We start from the raw sequence: 27008 nt of genomic DNA, 5'->3' as shown, positions 1-27008 counted from the left end.
GGTATTGTCCGGGCATATGTGTTTGATGACCTGTCTATAGGATGAGTGTGGGTCCAACATCCGTCGCTCGCACCGATTAGCTGTTATTTTGCTCAGGTGGCTGGATGTGAATACTTTGGATAGAGCTGCACTCAGCAGTTTTGTTCAAAGTGTAGGGGCCATGGCCATTTGTGCAAGCCGGCATTGGCTCCTATACATACTGAATGGAGCTGAGCAAAAAACAGCTGATTGTTGAACCCCCACCGTTCTGCTATTGATGACCTATCCTGTAAATAGTGCTATCCTTTGGATATGCAATGTCTTTTTTCTGCAGTTACTGTATAGCACTATCGTGTAGATAGGTCATCAAATACATATGTCCAGACAACCCCTTTAATGAATTTGGTATCTTACTCCGCTGGACTTTTCATCCAGACTGATGTATAGAACATCAGTCTTGATGAATCGGTTGAGTAGTGTTTGCTTAGTCCTGTAGTAAAGCTTTACAGGAACAGCGATAGATACATAATTGGACTGCTACATGCTGTACATCATAAACTAATATTTCTATTATTAAAGTACCCTCAATAATTAGATTACGTACCCCTCGCAATTCTCAGAACTCTCATAATGCGTATAATTGTCGGGTTTATAGGCAATGATGCATTCACTTCAATCTCTTCCAGTGTAATACCCATGATTGAAAGAAGAACAATTGCTAAGTCCAGTTGATTCCATCTGTAAGACAGATATTTCAAGAATAAAAAAAATTGCTTAATGTTGTTAGTAAGATCTCCGAAAAATAAGGGTCTAGCTGCTGAGATGTCCAAAAATGAGCTGATATCTATAACTCAACTAGTAAAAAATGTTTACAGGGGTTTTCTAGGTTGAAAATATTAATGGGTTATTGTTTGGATTGGTCATCAATATCCAATCAGTGGATGAGTCAACTCTTGGCATTCCTGCTGATCAGCTGTGTGACTGTGCGCTGCAGCCATTTTTGCTCTGTCCACCTGTCTACACAGTAGCGGCTGTGTTGGGTATTACAGCAGTGTTCCATTGAAGAGAACGGGATATCGCTGCAATGCCCAGCACATCTGATACTATGTAGACAACACTACTATACAGCATAAAAGACTGCAGCGTTTACCACATGTCACTGCCCCTTTAAACAACTGATGGGGTAGCCAACTTGGAACCCTACCAATTGGATATGGTAGGAGATATCAATTTTCTAAATGTAAAAAAACCTTCTCATTCCATCAGCACTGTACCCAAGAAAATTAATCCGTATACATTTTCAAAAGTGAAGTCTTAAAAGGACCTGAAACCAGATCATGTCATGTTAAAGAATTACATGTACAAATGTCATTACAATTTTTCCAGCGAGGTGATGAAGATGGTAAGCTGTTTCATAATACTCTCATAAACAATGACTTTTTACCTGAGCTTTTGGTTCTTACAAGCATCCTAAACTTTTATAGGCGGTGAATGCCTTGAAATTCCCTCATTTGCATACAATGACTTGTGTTCTGGGTTTGATGTTTCATTAATGAGCTAATTTTTATTTCTACACCCCAGACATTCTCTAATGTTGCACAATGGGAAAAAAAATAGAAAATACCTCATAGTCAATAGAGGCTGTACAGCAATATGGTGCCTTTTACTGATCACTAGCTCTGATTGCATTGCTCCCAGGGCAGCAGTATATAATGTACCATCTTATTTTAGGGGAGGTGAAAGCTTTCAGGTCCTCTTTAGATGTGGCTTCCAGAAAAGTATCACATACTACATTTGTATAGTTGCAAATGAAAACTAGTCATCTTGTGGATAAGGATCAAAAGGTGTTGAATACACTTAATAATTGTGTCATCCTGCATCTGGTCCAAAAGTTTAACTAAGAATAATTCTTGCGTCTTTAGGGAACTTAATATGAGTCTAAATATTAGTTTTGTCACAAGCACTTTAGACTCAACTCCCAATATGGCACATGCTGTTAAGTAGAAAAAGGTCTATAGTTTTATTCATATGGCGCAAGCATATTTTGCAATTCTTTACAATTTCAAAGGTACATGCACAAACAATATCAGACATTATAGAGTAACACATAGTTCTACAAATCACACAGGAGGAGAGAGGAGATTAGAATCTATGAGGAAATTGAATGACACAAAAGGTAAGAAAGTGCTCGTATTGTACGGTCCAGCTATCAGTATAATAAATAAGGGTATTCATTGAAGCAATATAAACTGATCACGTGCCAGTATCTGTTTATGTCTAGGTACAAAGTGTCATCAAGTGCATGGAGGCTTGTGAGAACAAATGATAGAAAGGACCAGATTTTGGAGAAGTGTAGGAAGGGAGAACAGAGAATAGTAAAATTAGTGAGTCTAAAGAAATGTGTTTTGGGCACTCTGAAAACTGTGGATACTGGGAATCACCCGAATTGTCCAGGGTAGTGCATTCCAGAGAACTGGTGCAGCATGAGAAAAGTCTTGGAGACGGAATAGGGAGGTGCAGATTATGAAGGATGTTAGTCTTAGGTAAATGTATTAAGTTATACTAAGCCTGTCATTTATTTTATTGGATCTATAGTTTTGTGATTCTGAAAATTAAAAAAAAAAAAACAATTTGCCAAAATGGCACAATTTTGACACACTTCTGGGTAGTTTTATTTCATGTGTGTATGCATGGACACAATGACCCTTGAGGTCCATTCCAACGCTAACATTCTGTAATTCTATGATTCTATGTTTTTTGGTTTTGGTAGCATGCATGAACAGTACAGATCAAAAGTTTGGACACACCTTCTCATTTAAAGATATTTCTGTATTTTCATGACTATGAAAATTGTACATTCACACTGAAGGCATCAAAACTATGAATTAACACATGTGGAATTATATACTTAACAAAAAAGTGTGAAACAAGTGAAATTATGTCTTATATTCTAGGTTCTTCAAAGTAGCCACCTTTTGCTTTGATGACTGTTTTGCACTCTCTTGATGAGCTTCAAAAGGTAGTCACCGGGAATGGTTTTCACTTCATTCACTTCACAGGTGTGCCCTGTCAGGTTTAATAAGTGGGATTTCTTGCCTTATAAATGGGGTTGGGACCATCAGTTGTGTTGTGCCAAGTCTTGTGGATACACAGCTGATAGTCCCACTGAATAGATTGTTAGAATTTGTATTATGGCAAGAAAAAAGCAGCTAAGTAAAGAAAAACGAGTGGCCATCATTACTTTAAGAAATGAAGGTCAGTCAGGCCAAAAAATTGGGAAAACTTTGAAAGTGTCCCCAAGTGCAGTGGCAAAAACCATCAAGCGCTACAAAGAAACTGGCTCACATAAGGACCGCCCCAGGAAAGGAAGACCAAGAGTCACCTCTGCTTCTGAGGATAAGTTTATCCGAGTCACCAGCCTCAGAAATCGCAGGTTAACAGCAGCTCAGATTAGAGACCAAGTCAATGCCACACAGAGTACTAGCAGCATACACATCTCTACAACAACTGTTAAGAGGAGACTTTGTGCAGCAGGCCTTCATGGTAAAATAGCTGCTAGGAAACCACTGCTAAGGATGGCAACAAGCAGAAGAGACTTTTTTTTGGGCTAAAGAACACAAGGAATGGACATTAGACCAGTGGAAATCTGTGCTTTGGTCTGATAAGTCCAAATTTGAGATCTTTGGTTCCAACCACTGTGTCTTTGTGCGACGCAGAAAAGGTGAACGGATGGACTCTACATGCCTGGCTCCCACCGTGAAGCATGGAGGAGGAGGAGGTGTGATGGTGTGGGGGTGCTATGCTGGTGACACTGTTGGGGATTTATTTAAATTGAAGGCATACTGAACCAGCATGTCTACCACAGCATCTTTCAGCGGCATGCTATTCCATCCGGTTTGCGTTTAGTTGGACCATCATTTATTTTTCAACAGGACAATGACCCCAAACACACCTCCAGGCTGTGTAAGGGCTATTTGACCAAGAAGGAGAGTGATGGGGTGCTACGCCAGATGACCTGGCCTCCACAGTCACCAGACCTGAACCCAATCGAGATGGTTTGGGGTGAGCTGGACCGCAGAGTGAAGGCAAAAGGGCCAACAAGTGCTAAGCATCTCTGGGAACTCCTTCAAGATTGTTGGAAGACCATTCCCGGTGACTACTTCTTGAAGCTCATCAAGAGAATGCCAAGAGCGTGCAAAGCAGTTATCAAAGCAAAAGGTGGCTACTTTGAAGAACCTAGAATATAAGACATAATTTCAGTTGTTTCACACTTTTTTGTTAAGTATATAATTCCACATGTGTTAATTCATAGTTTTGATGCCTTCAGTGTGAATGTACAATTTTCATAGTCATGAAAATACAGAAAAATCTTTAGATGAGAAGGCGTGTCCAAACTTTTGGGCTGTACTGTATATGGGGGCTGGATGGAGACATATGTGGCTAGGGTGGGAGGACATATGGGGCCAATATGGGAGGATATATGGGGCCAGGATGGGAGAACATATGGGGGCAGGATGGAGACATATGGGGCCAGGATGAGAGGACATATATATTTGTGGGCAGGATGGAGACCTATGGGGCTAGGATGGGAGGAGATATGGGGCCAGGATGGGAGCATATCGTATATAATTCCACATGTGTTAATTCATAGTTTTGATGCCTTTAGTGTGAATGTATAATTTTCACAGTCATAAAAATACAGAAAAATCTTTAAATGAGGTGTGTCCAAACTTTTGGTATGTACTGTATATCTGTCATAAATCACAATATGGTATGAATAAAGCCTTAGACAATTTTGCAAAGAAAAACTTGGCCCCAATTCATCAAAACCTCTTAATAAATCAGGAGTCCCTGACAAGTGGCGTGTGCCTCTTTGCACCATGCCAGAAATCTTGATCCAGTCCCTGACTTGACTAAGATTTCTGCCATAGGGAACATTACAGCCTGTTATGAATTAGATGAGCTATGCCGTCAAGCTACTGACCTGCCCTTGCCCCCTGCCAAAATGGATAGAGCAGGGAGAAACTGACATGAAAATGCCAAAAGTGGCCAAAGTTTTGTGCAACTACAAGTAGTGACAAAATATAGCAATATTTCAAGCAGTTTACACTTCAAAAATTACTACAATTGAAATACATAGTATTCCGTAGGAAATGTCTATGTAAAATAATACAGATAGTCTCCTGGTTTTGCCTTACATGTACTGATGTAAAATACGGTCCAAAACTCAAGTGTGAATGAAGCCCATTACAACGGCAACAATTTATCAGCTGCTTCATCTGTCAAACACAAACCTATCCCGACCACAAGACGATCAACAATTAGTGTTGAGCAAATATACTCGTTGCTCGAGATTTCTCGAGCACGCTTGGGGGTCCTCCGAGTATTTTTTAGAGCTCGGAGATTTAGTTTTTCTTGCTGCTGCTGAATGATTTACATCTGTTAGCCAGCATAAGTACATGTGGGGGTTGCCTGGGTGGTAGAGAATCCCCACATGTGATCAAGCTGGCTAAGGGATGTAAATCATTTAGCTGCGGCAAGAAAAACTAAATCTCCGAGCACTAAAAAATACTCGTAGGAGCCTGGAGCATGCTCGAGAAATGTCGAGTAACAAGTATATTCTCTCATCACTATCAAAAATGCATAGAAATAACAATTATTTAAAAATAAGATATTTGTACCTGTCTTTAAAGAAACGTCGGAATCCAAATGCTATCATTTTACACCCCGACTCTAGGACAAAAATTAAGGTGAAAATATAGTTACAGATCTTCAGGGCCTCATCCAATACCTAGAAGAAAACAATCAACTTTAGCTTAATTTAGTCAAATCTTTTACATAAATGCTTGTGAACATAAATTTGTATAAAATTGTGTATTTTTATTAATAGGTTTAATATTCTTCATCCATTGGAGCAACTTGAACATAAAAAGTGTTGTCCATCTCTAGAAGCCTTTTTTAACTTAAATGTTTGTTTTTGGGGCTAAAAATCATTTTTACTATTGGGTTTCTTTACAATTGTTGCACCTTTTGACCTTTACAGAAAATTTGTCTCCTTGTACATTCAACTCTGATGTGGTCTGCGTTCATGATGTTGTCTGTGGTCGTGAAGCAACTGAGAGGAGCAAAGGAAAAAAAAACATAAAAGAAACGCAAACTTTTCATCTGACCGTCATAACGGGCAGAGTGATGGATTCTCAGTTACCTCGTTCTGCAGCCAGCATAAGACAGAAGCTACAGAAGGCAAACAGTGCAACATTTTTTAATGAAACCCAATTGAAAAAAATGTTTTTTAGCCCAAAATACATGCATTTATGTACAAAAAATTGTCCTCAAATGTGGACAACCCTTTAAAGTTGACTAGGCCTGTTGCAACGGCAATTCTGGATTCTTCAAAATACTATATCATCACCAGACCCGTAGTAATCTAAAAGAATATTTTCCTCAATGTCTTCAACGCAGATTCCAACCAATGAACTCAGATGAGTTTTTTGAGCAAGGGAGATGTACATCAACTTAATGCTTTCTGCTAAGGATACATCAAATGCTAAAGTTTCAAGATGGTATTCAAATGTATTACTTGGTGTATCCCCTGACTGTAATGGGTAACATGTAATTTATCAGTGTACACTTTTCACTATATCTGACCTGTTTAGGATCCGCATATGCCCTTTTTGAAGGACAGAATGACATACGGTATTCTACCAAGCTTTTAGGTCCTCCAAAGTGTACACGCACTATATATATATATATATATATATATATATATATATATCTACTGTATCTATATCCATCTATTTATCTCTATATCTATCTATATATATATAATATAGTATTATACATATTATATATATTATATAATATATTATATATATAGTTCTTTTTTGCATTATAGTCACGAAGGAATGGATACATGTATTTTTAATACTTTAGTAAAAAAATACCCATTTTTTAAATTTTAAAATCATATACAAACGGATACCTGTGTTTACGGTAACCACCAAAATCGTAGATGATAGCTTTAAAATAGCATGCTTATGTGTATGTTCCCTTATGTGTATGTTTCTAGCATATACTGTATAGTTACATGTTAGACATAAACTGAAAATGTCATATAATCATGGTGGATGCACTTTGTCCTCCACTGCGAGAGATCTCCACTGTGGCTCATAGTGTAAAGTAAAGTCAGTCCAGTGATCATTTTATCAGCCATGCAATTTAAATTACAAAGTGGGGCGTCTTTTAGAGGCAAACATCCCCTTAGAGGGATTTTCTTATCATCTATAATGAGTATAATTGAAAAGTGCTTGTAAAAACAAGAAACTTTGCAATGTATCTCTCAAGAGCAGATGGATTTTCAATTCTATAGTGTGCTGCTCGTTCCCAAGGTTACCGTCCACCTCATCAGTCTATCAGTGGTGGACGGTCTCCTGGGTCAGGAATGTGTGCTTGCAGGCTCTTTGCTGTGCAGCTTGCAGGCGCCCCCCAGAAATGACTGGATCACTAGATCTGGCCATCTTCAGATGCATGCAGTATCAGAGTGCACAATTTAGGCCAGCTGCGTCACAATGCCGCTGGTCTAAACTGTCATCAGCAGGAGCACACTGATCCTCAGAAAACAGATAACAGGTAGTCAGTAGTAGTAGCAGTGCGCTCCTAAAAAAACAAAGATCAGACAAATCCTTTAAATAACTTATTTAAACTAATTTTCCATATGATATACCAAGGCCATTTTTTCTTTTACCTTTGGCTGCTGGTAGTGTTCCATGGCCATAGTAACAACGTTGAGGCCAATAACCCCGGTAATAAAAAGATCCAGGTAGTGACTTGTGCACATATGATGTATGAGAAGACGTGCATGGGAGTACTCGGAATAATAAGGCTTGCACTGGGCTTCTACAAAGAAGGCAAACACAAACTGCATTCAATTAGGACTCCTGTGCAATGAGTTACTTCTAACAGAACAAGTCATTTCTGAGACCTCCAGCCACGTATGCCTTCTCCCAGTCATGCATGCACCCCATGCACTTGCAGTTGCCATGCTTTAGATCAGATAACTAATGCATAAACATAAGAGAAATAAAATTGCAAAACTTCATACACAATTAAATGTAACACATATTTCAGATTTTTACGATTGCTATTATTTTTCAAATCTGTCCCCGGTAACTAGTGTAGACATCATCTACTTGCACATAGAAATATCCAAGTCACATTACAAATTCAGAATTCACTGTACAGATGACAAAACGTGAGGACAGATAAAAACTTCAACAAAAGGACTTGTCCCAAACACAAAACTTACGAACATCCTATGGAAGAACTTGTAGAAGAAGAGATGAAAATGCAGAGAACAGAATGAAAAGTACGGAATACATTGTGCATAGTGGAACATAAATACTGAAACTGAGAACGACTTTACCACATAATGGGTTGTGTTGGTTAAGGAATTCCAGCCATCATTATAAGAGCACCTAGGTATTCTACATGGAGTGAATGGCAGATGCTCATCTACTTGTACATTACATTCACATCTGGAGCACAATACTGGGATTTACATGATCCTATACTTTCCTGGTTCATTCACAACACAATTGATCAGCAAAAACCTTGAAAAAACCCACATTTGCATACATATTGGTTTCTGGCTATTTAGTAGCTGGGCTATATTTTGTTCATTAGCAGCTCAGTATGAATCCACAGATTGACAGTATTTGTTCCCTTTCCTGAGTCACTGCCGGATTAACAAAAATACAAAACTCCAATTTATAGAGCGCCACATAGCGATGTACTATCAGCGTTTTCCTAGCCATTGTATAATCCTTGCTATTTTTATTCTGTTTTTCTGTAGATGTGTGCATGTTACTTGTACGCTGTGAGATAGTAGCAGGACGATTTCTCCATATATATGCATATACAGTATATATATATATATATATATATATATATATATATATATATATATATATATATACACACAGTGGGGAAAATAAGTACCGTATTTGATGATCACTTGCTGATTTTGTAAGTTTTCACACTGACAAATACCTGAACAGTCTATAATTTTAAAGGTAGGTTAATTTTAACATTGAGAGATAGAATATCAAAAATAAAATTCAGAAAATCACATTGTATAAATTCTATAAATTTATTTGTATTTTGCAGTGAGAAATAAGTATTTGATCCCCTACTAACCATTATTTGTTCTGGCTCCTACAGACCAGTTGCACGCTCCTAATCAACTTGTTATCTGCATTAAAGACAGCTGTCTTACATATTCACCTTTATAAAAGACTCCTGTCCACAGACTCAATTAATCAGTCAGACTCTAAGGGTACCGTCACACTAAGCGACGCTGCAGCGATACCGACAACGATGTCGATCGCTGCAGCGTCGCTGTTTGGTCGCTGGAGAGCTGTCACACAGACAGCTCTCCAGCGACCAACGATCCCGAGGTCCCCGGTAACCAGGGTAAACATCGGGTTACTAAGCGCAGGGCGGCGCTTAGTAACCCCATGTTTACCCTGGTTACCAGCGTAAACGTTAAAAAAACAAACACTACATACTTACCTTCAGCTGTCTGTCCTCCGGCGCTCTGCTTTCCTCTGCACTGTCAGCGCCGGTCAGCCGGAAAGCAGAGCAGTGACGTCACCGCTCTGCTTTCCGGCTGGCTGGCGCTGACACAGGATGCAGGAGGAGTGCAGAGAAGCAGAGCACCGGGGACAGACAGCTGAAGGTAAGTATGTAGTGTTTGTTTTTTTAACGTTTACGCTAGTAACCAGGGTAAACATCGGGTTACTAAGCGCGGCCCTGCGCTTAGTAACCCGATGTTTACCCTGGTTACAAGTGAAGACATCGCTGGATCGGTGTCACACATGCCGATCCAGCGATGTCAGCGGGAAGTCCAGCGACAAAATAAAGTTCTGGACTTTCCTCAGCGACCAACGATCTCCCAGCAGGGGCCTGATCGTTGGTCGCTGTCACACATAACGATTTCCTTAACGATATCGTTGCTACGTCACAAAAAGCAACGATATCGTTAACGATATCGTTATGTGTGACGGTACCTTAACCTCTACAACATGAGCAAGACCAAACAGCTTGATAAGGATGTCAGGGACAAGATCATAGCCCTGCACAAAGCTGAAATGGGCTACAAAACCATAAGTAAGACGCTGGGTGAGAAGGAGACAACTGTTGGTGCAATAGTAAGAAAATGGAAGAAATACAAAATGACTGTCAATCGACATCGATCTGGGGCAGCATGCAAAATCTCACCTCGCGAGGTATCCTTGATCATGAGGAAGGTGAGAGATGAGCCTAAAACTACACGGGGGAGTTTGTTAATGATCTCAAGGCAGCTGGGACCACAGTCACCATGAAAATATTGGTAACATATTACGCCGTAAAGGTTTAAAATCCTGCAGTGCCCGCAAGGTCCCCCTGCTCAAGAAGGCACATTTGCAGGCCCGTCTGAAGTTTGCCAATGAACACCTGGATGATTCTGTGAGTGATTGGGAGAAGGTGCTGTTGTCGGATGAGACAAAAATTGAACTCTTTGGCATTAACTCACCTCGCCATGTTTGGAGGAAGATAAATGGTGCCTATGACCCAAAGAACACCGTCCCCACTGTCAAGCATGGAGATGGAAACATTATGTTTTGGGGGTGTTTCTCTGCTAAGGGCACAAGACTACTTCACCACATCAATGAGAGAATTAATGGAGCCATGTACCGTAAAATCCTGAGTGACAACCTCCTTCCCTCTACCAGGACATTCAAAATGAGTCATCGCTGGGTCTTCCAGCAAGATAATGACCCTAAACATACAGCCAAGGCAGCAAAGGAGTGGCTCAAAATGAAGCACATTAAGGTCAGTGAGTGGCCTAGCAAATATCCAGACCTTAATCCCATAGAAAACTTATGGAGGAAGTTGGAGCTCTGGGTTGACAAGCGACAGCCTCAAAATCTTAATGATGTAGAGATGATCTGAAAAGAGGAGTGGGCCAAAATTCCTCCTGACATGTGTGCAAACCTCATCATCAACTACAAAAAAGTCTGATTGCCGTGCTTGCCAACCAGGGTTTTGCCACCAAGTATTAATTCTCGTTTGCCAGAGGGATCAAATACTTATTTCTCACTGCAAAATGCAAATACATTTATATAATTTATACATTTTGATTTTCTGGAGTTAAACTTACAAAATTAGCAAGGAATCAAATACTTATTTCCCCCACTGTCTATACACATACATACATCCTATCCAGGAAAAGCTACATGAGGTATAGGGAAACTGAACACCCTTAGTAAATTATACTTTGGCATTTGCTTTGGTAACTCCAGGATTTGTATGGAAAGATATGTAGGTTTGGCAGCGAAGCACATCAATCAAGTGGTTGGAAAGGTTCATTACTGGATTTAGAAATTAGTTCAGTGTGTGCACTTTAAATGGGGAGGCAGAATGTGATGGGGAGGCACAAGGTGTCTACGATACTCTGGGTTATAGATCACTGCTGGTCTTCAGTGCAATTAGTGTGAGGTAAAACACATCCTTTTGGCTTCTTTTTTGGGTGCTGAAGGCCAACAGTGTAGTCGAGGAAGCTATTGGCTAACTAGTTATCAGCCGAGCAGGTGTTTATTTTGGATTTTGTTCCCGTCTCTGATTGCAGCAGTCCAACTTTGCCTGCAGCTACACAGTTAATCTATCACAACATATATAGATTAGAGTTAATGTCCATTAGGGCACTAAATCACCTCCGATCAGCTCCTTCCTTGTTGATCGGCGGTCGTTTAGTAGCCTGTTTATACAAGTAGAGTGAAGTAAAGGATACACACTGAACAAACTGTAACAGATTGCTCAGTGAGCATAAACATTTGTGCAGTACAAAATATAATTTCACCTAACCATCAAGCATTTTTCATGTTCGTTGTGTGATCAGCAGTCTAGCAAAAATGAGCGAGCGAGCAGAGCAGAACTGGAAGAATTTTCCAAGGAAGAATGAAAATCCCTCAAAAAAGAATTGAAGACTCTTGTCTGGCTACAAAAAGCACTTACGAGCTGTGATACTTTCAAAAGGGGGTGCTCCTAGTTACTAACCATGCAGGGTGCCCATACGTTTGCACTGCCTATTTTACTTTTTGTAGTTTTTAAAATGTAAAAGATGAAAAAAAATATACACTACCGTTCAAAAGTTTAGGGTCACTTAGAAATGTCCTTATTTTTGAAAGAAAAGCAGTTTTTTCCAATGAAGCTAACATTAAATGACTCAGAAATGCACTCTATACATTGTTAATGTGGTAAATGACTATTCTAGCTGCCAATGTCTGGTTTGTAATGCAATATCTTCAGGTGTATAGAGGCCCATTTCCAACAACGATCACTCCAGTGTTCTTATGGTACTTTGTGTTTGCTAACTGTATAAGAAGGCTAATGGATGTTTAGAATACCCTTGAAAACCCTTGTGCAAGTATGTTAGCACAGCTGAAAACAGTTTGGCTGATTAGAGAACCTATAAACCTGACTTTCTTTTGAGCTTGTTGAGAATCTGAAGGATTACATTTGTTGGTTCCATTAAACTCAAAATTTCCAGAAAAAATAATTTTCATGTGAAACTCAACAGTCTATTCTTGTTCTTAGAAATGAAGGCTATTCCATGCGAGAAGTTGCCAAGAAACTGAAGATTTCCTACAACGGTGTGTACTACTCCTTTCAGAGGAGAGCACAAACAGGCTCTAACCAGAGTAGAAAGAGAAGTGGGAGGCCCCGCTGTACAACTGAGCAACAAGACAAGTACATTGTCTGTAATTTGGGAAATCAACGCCTCACCAGTCCTCAACTGGCAGCTTCATTAAATAGTACATGCAAAATGCCAGTGTCAACGTCTACAGTGAAGAGGCGACTCCGGGATGCTGGCCTTCAGGGCAGAGTGGCAAAGAAAAAGCCATATCGGAGACTGGCTAATAAAAAGAAAAGAATAATATGGGCAAAATAACACAGACATTGGACAGAGGAAGATAGGAAAAAAGTATTTTGGACAGACGAATCCAAGTTTGAAGTGTTTGAATCACACAGAAGAACATTTGTGAGATGCAGAACAACTGAAAAGATGCTGGAAGAGTGTTTGACGCCATCTGTCAAGCATGGTGGAGGTAATGTGATGGTCTGGGGTTGCTTTGGTGCTGGTAAAGTGGGAGATTTGTACAAGGTAAAAGGGATTTTGAATAAGGAAGGCTATCACTCCATGTTGCATTGCCATGGCAAACCCTGTGGACAGTGCTTGATTGTGCCAATTTCATCCTACAACAGGACAATGACCCAAAGCACACTTCCAAATTATGCAAGATCTATTTAGGGAAGAAGCAGGCAGCTGGTATTCTATCTGTAATGGAGTGGCCAGCACAGTCTCCAGATCTCAACCCCATTGAGCTGTTGTGGGAGCAGCTTGATCGTATGGTACGCAAAAAGGTCCCATCAAGCCAAACCAACTTGTAGGAGGGGCTTCTGGAAGCATGGGGTGAAATTTCTCCAGATTACCTCAGCAAATTAACTGCTAGAATGCCAAAGGTTTGTAATGCTGTAATTGCAACACAGGGAACATTCTTTGACGAAAACAAAGTTTGAAGGACAAAATTATTATTTCAAATAAAAATCTTTTTTTCAAACCTTGTCAATGTCTGGACTAGATTTTCAATTCATTTGGCAACTCATTTGATTAATAAAAGTATGAGCTTTCATGGAAAACACAAAATTGTCTGGGTGACCCTACACTTTTGAATGGTAGTGTATATATATTTTGTCTAAAATACGAAGGATATATGTAATTTGAGTTCATTTCACCTTCAACTTGGTTAACTGTTCATAGTAACAGCAATTTTGACTAGGGGTGCCCAAACCTTTACATGCCACTGTACGTATAAAATATGGAAATGACAAAATACCAGAGATATTTTCCTCTGATTTGTCTTATTAAGCTATATGTTTAAAGGAAGAAGGTAATATATCTTATGTAAAAGGCAAACAATGCAATTACTTGTTTTTGCCAACCAGGTTTTAAAAATATTAGCTCTATGTGCCAGTAGAGTATACACAGAAATCATAGGACCCCAGAGAAAATCTCAGATTGGACCCCCTACCTCTACTTAGGGCTCTGAAAAATTTATTGCATTTTTATTAAAGTTGACACTCTTCATAATTTCCTAACACATAAAGGTCCAAATCGCCTGATTTCATTCACAGTCAGAGAAATAAATGAAACAACTTTGTCCGCCTGCAGCCATTACTAAGGGGGAAGACATTCCTTTTAGTTTTATGTTGGGAACGCTATGCAATATCCTTTCCCTAATGGTAGCTGCAGGAAAAAGGTAGGACTGTGTCAAAATACAAGAGACGCAAAGTAGTGCCAAGCCTTGTCCTGTCCTTGCAATCTCTAGGTGTGCCTCTATAAAAAAAAGGCATGGTATGAAATTAGCAAAATAATACTGTCTACTGTTGACTCCTTTTAGTGCTGAGTGTCTTCTTTTGGGTTCTATAAATTACACCATCCCTTGGACTGTCAAATTTTAGAGAGTTGCTGTGTCTTAACTTCTATATACTTCCTTTGTAATGATATCTGGTATTCAAGATATCCCATTATTGTGGATTATTGGATATCTGATGAAATGACTCCATTTTATGGATATAACAATTTCATACAAAATAGCACTGATCTATTAATCTAGTTGTATCACATTTCACTATAAGCCTTGTCCACACCCAGCTGACCAATCTGTAGATTCCATGGCTGTCCATTGGTCCAAGAATAGGAATCGCACAATAATATTATGTATCCTCAACTCTAAATGCAAACTAGAAAAGTGACTTCCTCTTAATAGCGTTTATGTTTTATGTTCTATGTCTTAAAATATGAGATAAACCACTAAATTCAGGATTACTCTAAAATGAAGACATTTTTTCACATATTCTTCTGACTAGTTGTGCTTGTTTGTTTCATTTATTTAATTGAAGTTCTTCAGGATCCAAAGCTCTGTAGATAAGAGCAGATCCCATGTTCTGGCCGCTGGGGTAATAGGTTAGTATTTTAAGCTGGAGAAAGGATTATATTGCCAGGTAGAGGGTTGGTTGAAGCTGGATGTGATGGTATTCTTGCATCAGGCACTCCCTCCACACTGATTGTGGGCAAGGTGGGAATTTCTATATGTAAGAATAGTGCCTACAAGGGAGGAGGGCATGTAGGTGTACCTAATGTGAGCTGTGAGGATGTCACTACTCAGGGGGCTTTGGATGTGGCTTGCTACCATCTCTCAAAACTGAATGTGGCTCTTAAAGGGGTAGTCTGAAACTAGCATTTGTTTAAATCCTAAATCTATCAATTTAATGTCATAATCTAATCTATACTTTAATTAAAAATTTATTATTGTTTCCTCACTATTTACTTTTTTAACCTACTTAATGTTTGATGATGCTTTGTTTGAGAACCCCCATTACATGCTGGGATAGTCAACCGAGTAGTCATCATGGAGCAGAAGCTGTGGTCACTTCTGCAGCTGCTGTCCCCTCCCTGAAACAAAGCGTCATCAGTGACATCCTTTTCAGGGGCTGAGCTAGTCCTTGCTCTACTGAGCATGTATCGGTTGTCAATTTCGAGTTATGCTCTGTAGGATCTTGTCACTGTGCAATATTCCTCTCAGAACACAGTGACAGTGCACTCCTTCGCCAGCTCAAATGAAAAATGATGAACTAGCAAGAGAGCACACTGTCAGTGCACATTATAAGGAGAAAAAATGGCAAGCAGAGACCAGCGCTGCTCTCACGTTACGTCATTTTAATTTTTTTCTGATATGGTTTCTCCATTTTCCTATTTCTCCATTTCTTTTAAATGGATGCCAGGTTCTAAGATACTATGCTATGCACAGTGCGCTTTAGTAGTCTGTGACACACCCCATTCCTTGTAGTGTAGTATTTAAACTGAGCAGCTTATAAGTACAGTACTGCCATCTTAAAACGATATGTATTAACATGCCACCACTTTTTCCCACTCATTTTACATGGACCTAACAATCCAATTCATTCCTTTTTGCCCTTGATGGCCACTATTTACTGGTGACATTGACAGTAACAACACGTTATCTACGAATCACAACAACCTATCTCATGGTAATGGCACCACACAACACAGTATGAAAAACAGATCATCTTCAGAAGGTAAAACTATCTCCCTAGCGCCACCTGAGAGATCATTTCCATACATTTTCTCAAAGGACCGACTAGTTGCTTCTTTGCAAGGGAATTGGTACCAGTTCAATAGAATGGATTGTCTGTAGTTTCATGAATTATCAATTGAATAATTTACAAGATTGACGCCATCAGATACCAGGCACCCTCTATTTTTAGCTGCTTATTAAATTGTTCTTTTTTATGTCCGACATTTCCATGTGGGATGCTAAAGTATGTTGTGTCTCTTGTGTGATGACTCTTGTGAATTTTAACACCAAGATGAAATGTGTGAGCCATGAGATAACAAACAAGACTTCACACACAGCTTAGTTGACGTCTGACATCAGACAGCAATTAGTTACACGACAAAGTCACTGTGCTGGGACAATACACCAGATCTGCCAGTACCTTGTGTTGGACTGGCTGAGTGCTCCAACATTGTATCATCCAGCATTAGATCTAAAAGAATGACATGCTGTTAATTACTGTCCCCTATGCCGTAGTACACTTTGATATTTGCCTAATGTGATGAATTACTTCTGGTATTGAACTTTATGGTAAATTGTCAAAGACTGTAGCTTAAAGGGAATCTTTCACTGGGTTTTTGCTACCCCATCTGAGAGCAGCCTAATTTAGAGGTGGAGACACTGATTCCAGCGATATATCACATGCTGGGCTGCTTGCTGTACTTTTGAGAAAATCTCTTACCTTCTGTAGATCTGTCAGTTCTCTGAATGCTGAGCTCTGTATAACCCCACCCACACCACTGATTGGTTGTTTACACTATGCATAAGCAGAAAGCTGCCAATCAGTGGTGTGGGCGGGGTTATACAGAGATAATGAATATGAACGACTACCTGGCAGCAGGTTTACTAGTCCTCTAGTGATAATCTCCTGCAGAAAAAAAACGTTGATTTTTTCAAAAATACAGCAATTATCCCAGTCAGTGACACATTGCTGGAATAAGGTTCTTTGTCTCTACATTATGCTGCTTACATATTAGTGTCTCTACATTATGCTGCTTACATATTAGGCTAGCAAAAACCCTACTGATAGATTCACTTTAAGGGAAGGTCCCTCTTTGCAACCTTTTTTATTGTTTCATTGCATCCAACATGAAACATTACAGAGTTTGCAAAGGTTTTTTTTTTAAATCTTAATTAAACACATCTTATTGTTTGGTGTATTAAGCTCCTATGGAAACCTATGTATCTCTATGGTAACAGATTACTAAAAAACTCTGTGTAATCTGATCCTAAAAATGGCTCTGATTACAGGTGAATTCTTCAGAGTTATCATCCAATATTCTTCATTGGGATATGATTATATGACAATAATGCAGTTACATGCTGGGTTATCTTGTTGCACAATGTGATTATATTTTAATTAGATCCCAAGAATATTGGATTTAGCTCTAAAGACCTGGAAGCTCACCATTTATTTATCTGTTGTACTTGAGGGCATGTTTAGCCTCCATACAATCACATGCACTTAAGAGGGAGGGAGCTAGTTTTTCCTCTATACGTGGTAGATTTATCTTGCAGTCATATTTTCAGGGCCATGGATGGGGTCTTAAAAGATGAGGGTCACAAACCCTAATGTATATGTATCCACATTTATGCAGTTATATTATAACTATACAATGATTGTTGTAATATGACAATGTTGCCACTGTACTAGAATCAAATATAACCACAATGACGAATATCATCGCAATACTGTTACTTAACAAAACACACTATACAAAAGCCAATATTACCAATAATGACCCTATATAACTACACAATCGAATAATACCACTATATAGTTACTGAACAAAACACACTATACTTAGACCAATATTACCAATAATGACCCTATATAACTACACAATCGAATAATACCACTATATAGTTACTGAACAGAACACCATATACATAGACCAATATTACCAATAATGACCCTATATAACTACACAATCGAATAATACCACTATATAGTTACTGAACAGAACACCATATACATAGACCAATATTACCAATAATGACCCTATATAACTACACAATCGAATAATACCACTATATAGTTACTGAACAGAACACCATATACATAGACCAATATTACCAATAATGACCCTATATAACTACACAATCGAATAATACCAATATATAGTTACTGAACAAAACACACCATACATAGACCAATATTACCAATAATGACCCTATATAACTACACAATCGAATAATACCACTATATAGTTACTGAACAAAACACACTATAGTTAGACCAATATTACCAATAATGACCCTATATAACTACACAATCGAATAATACCACTATATAGTTACTGAACAAAACACACTATACTTAGACCAATATTACCAATAATGACCCTATATAACTACACAATCGAATAATACCACTATATAGTTACTGAACAAAACACCATATACATAGACCAATATTACCAATAATGACCCTATATAACTACACAATCGAATAATACCAATATATAGTTACTGAACAAAACACACTATACTTAGACCATTATTACCAATAGTGACCCTATATGACTACATAATCGAATAATACCACTATATAGTTACTGAACAAAACACACTATACTTAGACCAATATTACCAATAATGACCCTATATAACTACACAATCGAATAATACCACTATATAGTTACTGAACAAAACACCATATACATAGACCAATATTACCAATAATGACCCTATATAACTACACAATCGAATAATACCACTATATAGTTACTGAACAAAACACACTATACTTAGACCAATATTACCAATAATGACCCTATGTAACTACACAATCGAATAATACCACTATATAGTTACTGAACAGAACACCATATACATAGACCAATATTACCAATAATGACCCTATATAACTACACAATCGAATAATACCACTATATAGTTACTGAACAGAACACCATATACATAGACCAATATTACCAATAATGACCCTATATAACTACACAATCGAATAATACCAATATATAGTTACTGAACAAAACACACTATACTTAGACCATTATTACCAATAGTGACCCTATATGACTACATAATCGAATAATACCACTATATAGTTACTGAACAAAACACACTATACTTAGACCAATATTACCAATAATGACCCTATATAACTACACAATCGAATAATACCACTATATAGTTACTGAACAAAACACACTATACTTAGACCAATATTACCAATAATGACCCTATATAACTACACAATCGAATAATACCACTATATAGTTACTGAACAGAACACCATATACATAGACCAATATTACCAATAATGACCCTATATAACTACACAATCGAATAATACCAATATATAGTTACTGAACAAAACACACCATACATAGACCAATATTACCAATAATGACCCTATATAACTACACAATCGAATAATACCACTATATAGTTACTGAACAAAACACACTATAGTTAGACCAATATTACCAATAATGACCCTATATAACTACACAATCGAATAATACCACTATATAGTTACTGAACAAAACACCATATACATAGACCAATATTACCAATAATGACCCTATATAACTACACAATCGAATAATACCAATATATAGTTACTGAACAAAACACACTATACTTAGACCATTATTACCAATAGTGACCATATATGACTACATAATCGAATAATACCACTATATAGTTACTGAACAAAACACACTATACTTAGACCAATATTACCAATAATGACCCTATATAACTACACAATCGAATAATACCACTATATAGTTACTGAACAGAACACCATATACATAGACCAATATTACCAATAATGACCCTATATAACTACACAATCGAATAATACCAATATATAGTTACTGAACAAAACACACCATACATAGACCAATATTACCAATAATGACCCTATATAACTACACAATCGAATAATACCACTATATAGTTACTGAACAAAACACACTATAGTTAGACCAATATTACCAATAATGACCCTATATAACTACACAATCGAATAATACCAATATATAGTTACTGAACAAAACACACTATACTTAGACCAATATTACCAATAATGACCCTATATAACTACACAATCGAATAATACCACTATATAGTTACTGAACAAAACACCATATACATAGACCAATATTACCAATAATGACCCTATATAACTACACAATCGAATAATACCAATATATAGTTACTGAACAAAACACACTATACTTAGACCATTATTACCAATAGTGACCCTATATAACTACATAATCGAATAATACCACTATATAGTTACTGAACAGAACACCATATACATAGACCAATATTACCAATAATGACCCTATATAACTACACAATCGAATAATACCAATATATAGTTACTGAACAAAACACACTATACTTAGACCAATATTACCAATAATGACCCTATATAACTACACAATCGAATAATACCAATATATAGTTACTGAACAAAACACACTATACTTAGACCAATATTACCAATAATGACCCTATATAACTACACAATCGTATAATACCAATATATAGTTACTGAACAAAACACACCATACATAGACCAATATTACCAATAATGACCCTATATAACTACACAATCGAATAATACCACTATATAGTTACTGAACAAAACACACTATAGTTAGACCAATATTACCAATAATGACCCTATATAACTACACAATCGAATAATACCACTATATAGTTACTGAACAAAACACACTATAGTTAGACCAATATTACCAATAATGACCCTATATAACTACACAATCGAATAATACCAATATATAGTTACTGAACAAAACACACTATACTTAGACCAATATTACCAATAATGACCCTATATAACTACACAATCGAATAATACCACTATATAGTTACTGAACAAAACACCATATACATAGACCAATATTACCAATAATGACCCTATATAACTACACAATCGAATAATACCAATATATAGTTACTGAACAAAACACACTATACTTAGACCATTATTACCAATAGTGACCCTATATGACTACATAATCGAATAATACCACTATATAGTTACTGAACAAAACACACTATACTTAGACCAATATTACCAATAATGACCCTATATAACTACACAATCGAATAATACCAATATATAGTTACTGAACAAAACACACCATACATAGACCAATATTACCAATAATGACCCTATATAACTACACAATCGAATAATACCACTATATAGTTACTGAACAAAACACACTATACTTAGACCAATATTACCAATAATGACCCTATATAACTACACAATCGAATAATACCACTATATAGTTACTGAACAGAACACCATATACATAGACCAATATTACCAATAATGACCCTATATAACTACACAATCGAATAATACCACTATATAGTTACTGAACAGAACACCATATACATAGACCAATATTACCAATAATGACCCTATATAACTACACAATCGAATAATACCACTATATAGTTACTGAACAGAACACCATATACATAGACCAATATTACCAATAATGACCCTATATAACTACACAATCGAATAATACCAATATATAGTTACTGAACAAAACACACTATACTTAGACCAATATTACCAATAGTGACCCTATATGACTACATAATCGAATAATACCACTATATAGTTACTGAACAAAACACCATATACATAGACCAATATTACCAATAATGACCCTATATAACTACACAATCGAATAATACCACTATATAGTTACTGAACAGAACACCATATACATAGACCAATATTACCAATAATGACCCTATATAACTACACAATCGAATAATACCACTATATAGTTACTGAACAGAACACCATATACATAGACCAATATTACCAATAATGACCCTATATAACTACACAATCGAATAATACCAATATATAGTTACTGAACAAAACACACCATACATAGACCAATATTACCAATAATGACCCTATATAACTACACAATCGAATAATACCACTATATAGTTACTGAACAAAACACACTATAGTTAGACCAATATTACCAATAATGACCCTATATAACTACACAATCGAATAATACCACTATATAGTTACTGAACAAAACACACTATACTTAGACCAATATTACCAATAATGACCCTATATAACTACACAATCGAATAATACCACTATATAGTTACTGAACAAAACACCATATACATAGACCAATATTACCAATAATGACCCTATATAACTACACAATCGAATAATACCAATATATAGTTACTGAACAAAACACACTATACTTAGACCATTATTACCAATAGTGACCCTATATGACTACATAATCGAATAATACCACTATATAGTTACTGAACAAAACACACTATACTTAGACCAATATTACCAATAATGACCCTATATAACTACACAATCGAATAATACCACTATATAGTTACTGAACAAAACACCATATACATAGACCAATATTACCAATAATGACCCTATATAACTACACAATCGAATAATACCACTATATAGTTACTGAACAAAACACACTATACTTAGACCAATATTACCAATAATGACCCTATGTAACTACACAATCGAATAATACCACTATATAGTTACTGAACAGAACACCATATACATAGACCAATATTACCAATAATGACCCTATATAACTACACAATCGAATAATACCACTATATAGTTACTGAACAGAACACCATATACATAGACCAATATTACCAATAATGACCCTATATAACTACACAATCGAATAATACCAATATATAGTTACTGAACAAAACACACCATACATAGACCAATATTACCAATAATGACCCTATATAACTACACAATCGAATAATACCACTATATAGTTACTGAACAGAACACCATATACATAGACCAATATTACCAATAATGACCCTATATAACTACACAATCGAATAATACCAATATATAGTTACTGAACAAAACACACTATACTTAGACCATTATTACCAATAGTGACCCTATATGACTACATAATCGAATAATACCACTATATAGTTACTGAACAAAACACACTATACTTAGACCAATATTACCAATAATGACCCAATATAACTACACAATCGAATAATACCACTATATAGTTACTGAACAAAACACACTATACTTAGACCAATATTACCAATAATGACCCTATATAACTACACAATCGAATAATACCACTATATAGTTACTGAACAAAACACACTATACTTAGACCAATATTACCAATAATGACCCTATATAACTACACAATCGAATAATACCACTATATAGTTACTGAACAGAACACCATATACATAGACCAATATTACCAATAATGACCCTATATAACTACACAATCGAATAATACCAATATATAGTTACTGAACAAAACACACCATACATAGACCAATATTACCAATAATGACCCTATATAACTACACAATCGAATAATACCACTATATAGTTACTGAACAGAACACCATATACATAGACCAATATTACCAATAATGACCCTATATAACTACACAATCGAATAATACCACTATATAGTTACTGAACAGAACACCATATACATAGACCAATATTACCAATAATGACCCTATATAACTACACAATCGAATAATACCACTATATAGTTACTGAACAGAACACCATATACATAGACCAATATTACCAATAATGACCCTATATAACTACACAATCGAATAATACCAATATATAGTTACTGAACAAAACACACCATACATAGACCAATATTACCAATAATGACCCTATATAACTACACAATCGAATAATACCACTATATAGTTACTGAACAGAACACCATATACATAGACCAATATTACCAATAATGACCCTATATAACTACACAATCGAATAATACCACTATATAGTTACTGAACAGAACACCATATACATAGACCAATATTACCAATAATGACCCTATATAACTACACAATCGAATAATACCACTATATAGTTACTGAACAGAACACCATATACATAGACCAATATTACCAATAATGACCCTATATAACTACACAATCGAATAATACCAATATATAGTTACTGAACAAAACACACTATACTTAGACCAATATTACCAATAGTGACCCTATATGACTACATAATCGAATAATACCACTATATAGTTACTGAACAAAACACCATATACATAGACCAATATTACCAATAATGACCCTATATAACTACACAATCGAATAATACCAATATATAGTTACTGAACAAAACACACTATACTTAGACCAATATTACCAATAGTGACCCTATATGACTACATAATCGAATAATACCACTATATAGTTACTGAACAAAACACCATATACATAGACCAATATTACCAATAATGACCCTATATAACTACACAATCGAATAATACCAATATATAGTTACTGAACAAAACACACTATACTTAGACCAATATTACCAATAGTGACCCTATATGACTACATAATCGAATAATACCACTATATAGTTACTGAACAAAACACCATATACAGTGGGGCAAGAAAGTATTTAGTCAGTCAGCAATAGTGCAAGTTCCACCACTTAAAAAGATGAGAGGCGTCTGTAATTTACATCATAGGTAGACCTCAACTATGGGAGACAAACTGAGAAAAAAAAATCCAGAAAATCACATTGTCTGTTTTTTTAACATTTTATTTGCATATTATGGTGGAAAATAAGTATTTGGTCAGAAACAAAATTTCATCTCAATACTTTGTAATATATCCTTTGTTGGCAATGACAGAGGTCAAACGTTTTCTGTAAGTCTTCACAAGGTTGCCACACACTGTTGTTGGTATGTTGGCCCATTCCTCCATGCAGATCTCCTCTAGTGCAGCGATGTTTTTGGCTTTTCACTTGGCAACACGGACTTTCAACTCCCTCCAAAGGTTTTCTATAGGGTTGAGATCTGGAGACTGGCTAGGCCACTCCAGGACCTTGAAATGCTTCTTACAAAGCCACTCCTTCGTTGCCCTGGCGGTGAGCTTTGGATCATTGTCATGTTGAAAGACCCAGCCACGTTTCATCTTCAATGCCCTTGCTGATGGAAGGAGGTTTGCACTCAAAATCTCACGATACATGGCCCCATTCATTCTTTCATGTACCCGGATCAGTCGTCCTGGCCCCTTTGCAGAGAAACAGCCCCAAAGCATGATGTTTCCACCACCATGCTTTACAGTAGGTATGGTGTTTGATGGATGCAACTCAGTATTCTTTTTCCTCCAAACACGACAAGTTGTGTTTCTACCAAACAGTTCCAGTTTGGTTTCATCAGACCATAGGACATTCTCCCAAAACTCCTCTGGATCATCCAAATGCTCTCTAGCAAACTTCAGACGGGCCCGGACATGTACTGGCTTAAGCAGTGGGACACGTCTGGCACTGCAGGATCTGAGTCCATGGTGGCGTAGTGTGTTACTTATGGTAGGCCTTGTTACATTGGTCCCAGCTCTCTGCAGTTCATTCACTAGGTCCCCCCGCGTGGTTCTGGGATTTTTGCTCACCGTTCTTGTGATCATTCTGACCCCACGGGGTGGGATTTTGCGTGGAGCCCCAGATCGAGGGAGATTATCAGTGGTCTTGTATGTCTTCCATTTTCTAATTATTGCTCCCACTGTTGATTTCTTCACTCCAAGCTGGTTGGCTATTGCAGATTCAGTCTTCCCAGCCTGGTGCAGGGCTACAATATTGTTTCTGGTGTCCTTTGACAGCTCTTTGGTCTTCACCATAGTGGAGTTTGGAGTCAGACTGTTTGAGGGTGTGCACAGGTGTCTTTTTATACTGATAACAAGTTTAATCAGGTGCCATTACTACAGGTAATGAGTGGAGGAAAGAGGAGACTCTTAAAGAAGAAGTTACAGGTCTGTGAGAGCCAGAAATCTTGATTGTTTGTTTCTGACCAAATACTTATTTTCCACCATAATATGCAAATAAAATGATAAAAAAACAGACAATGTGATTTTCTGGATTTTTTTTTCTCAGTTTGTCTCCCATAGTTGAGGTCTACCTATGATGTAAATTACAGATGCTTCTCATCTTTTTAAGTGGTGAAACTTGCACTATTGCTGACTGACTAAATACTTTTTTGCCCCACTGTACATAGACCAATATTACCACTATATATATAGTGTTAGATGTGGTTCTACACAGGGGCTCGGACACATAGGATCAGGCTGCAAAGGGTTTCTTTGTTTTCTGTGATCATGGAGACACATACATCTGCATAGGAGCTGGTGACAAAATACCATAAGTGTTTTTTAGGCAATGACATATTTGAAAGTTGCTTCATTTTGAAAATTGGATGGAAACTTTATGGCCGGTCGATATTTTAGAAAACAAAGACTGCACATAAAAACAGAAGTTTTCTTACAAACTCTCCTTCCCCTTGCTGATAATGACCGTCTCAAGATGTTACGTTGTGCCACAATGGGGAAACACTTTGAGTTCTACTAAAAATGTCTTGGGATGGATGAACACTAGCTACAAACTCCGTGAAAATGTTAGAGTACCTTATTCAGCAGCCTCTACTATCTGTAGAACAAAGCAGGTCGGGTAAGTAAAGTATCTTTCCAGCTATGAAACAATTTACATTTTAGTTTAATTTTTTTTATATCAGGACCCAAGAGGTTTGGCACAGTAACTGACCTGTATTTATAAAGATTGTCTACCCTCAGAAAATGCTTGCCTACTAACCTGATGCATGACTTCACATTGTATGTTTAAAGGGGTGGTCTGGTACCTAAAATGTCCTTTCTAACTATCTATCTTTA

The 27008-nt window shown here is 36.9% G+C and overlaps 1 protein-coding gene across 3 annotated transcripts in view; it reads right to left on the bottom strand.

Moving 5' to 3' along the window:
* The window catches only part of CACNA1G (calcium voltage-gated channel subunit alpha1 G), a 501367-nt gene that overhangs the window by 99930 nt on the left and 374429 nt on the right, over positions 1 to 27008 (bottom strand). For 2 of the 3 annotated variants that reach the window (XM_069752407.1, XM_069752405.1), the window contains exons 26-29: positions 16600 to 16650; positions 7724 to 7875; positions 5661 to 5770; positions 584 to 717 (exon numbers count right to left, since the gene is read on the bottom strand). In XM_069752407.1, the coding sequence (XP_069608508.1) occupies positions 584 to 717; positions 5661 to 5770; positions 7724 to 7875; positions 16600 to 16650 (447 nt within the window). The remainder of the gene's footprint in view (positions 1 to 583; positions 718 to 5660; positions 5771 to 7723; positions 7876 to 16599; positions 16651 to 27008) is intronic. The other variant, XM_069752406.1, reaches the window with a different exon arrangement.

The sequence above is a fragment of the Ranitomeya imitator genome, chromosome 2 (assembly GCF_032444005.1).
Source record: "Ranitomeya imitator isolate aRanImi1 chromosome 2, aRanImi1.pri, whole genome shotgun sequence".
NCBI lineage: Eukaryota > Metazoa > Chordata > Amphibia > Anura > Dendrobatidae > Ranitomeya > Ranitomeya imitator.
The sequence above is the reverse complement of the archived record's forward strand: the minus strand, read 5'-3'. Positions and strand labels throughout refer to the sequence as shown.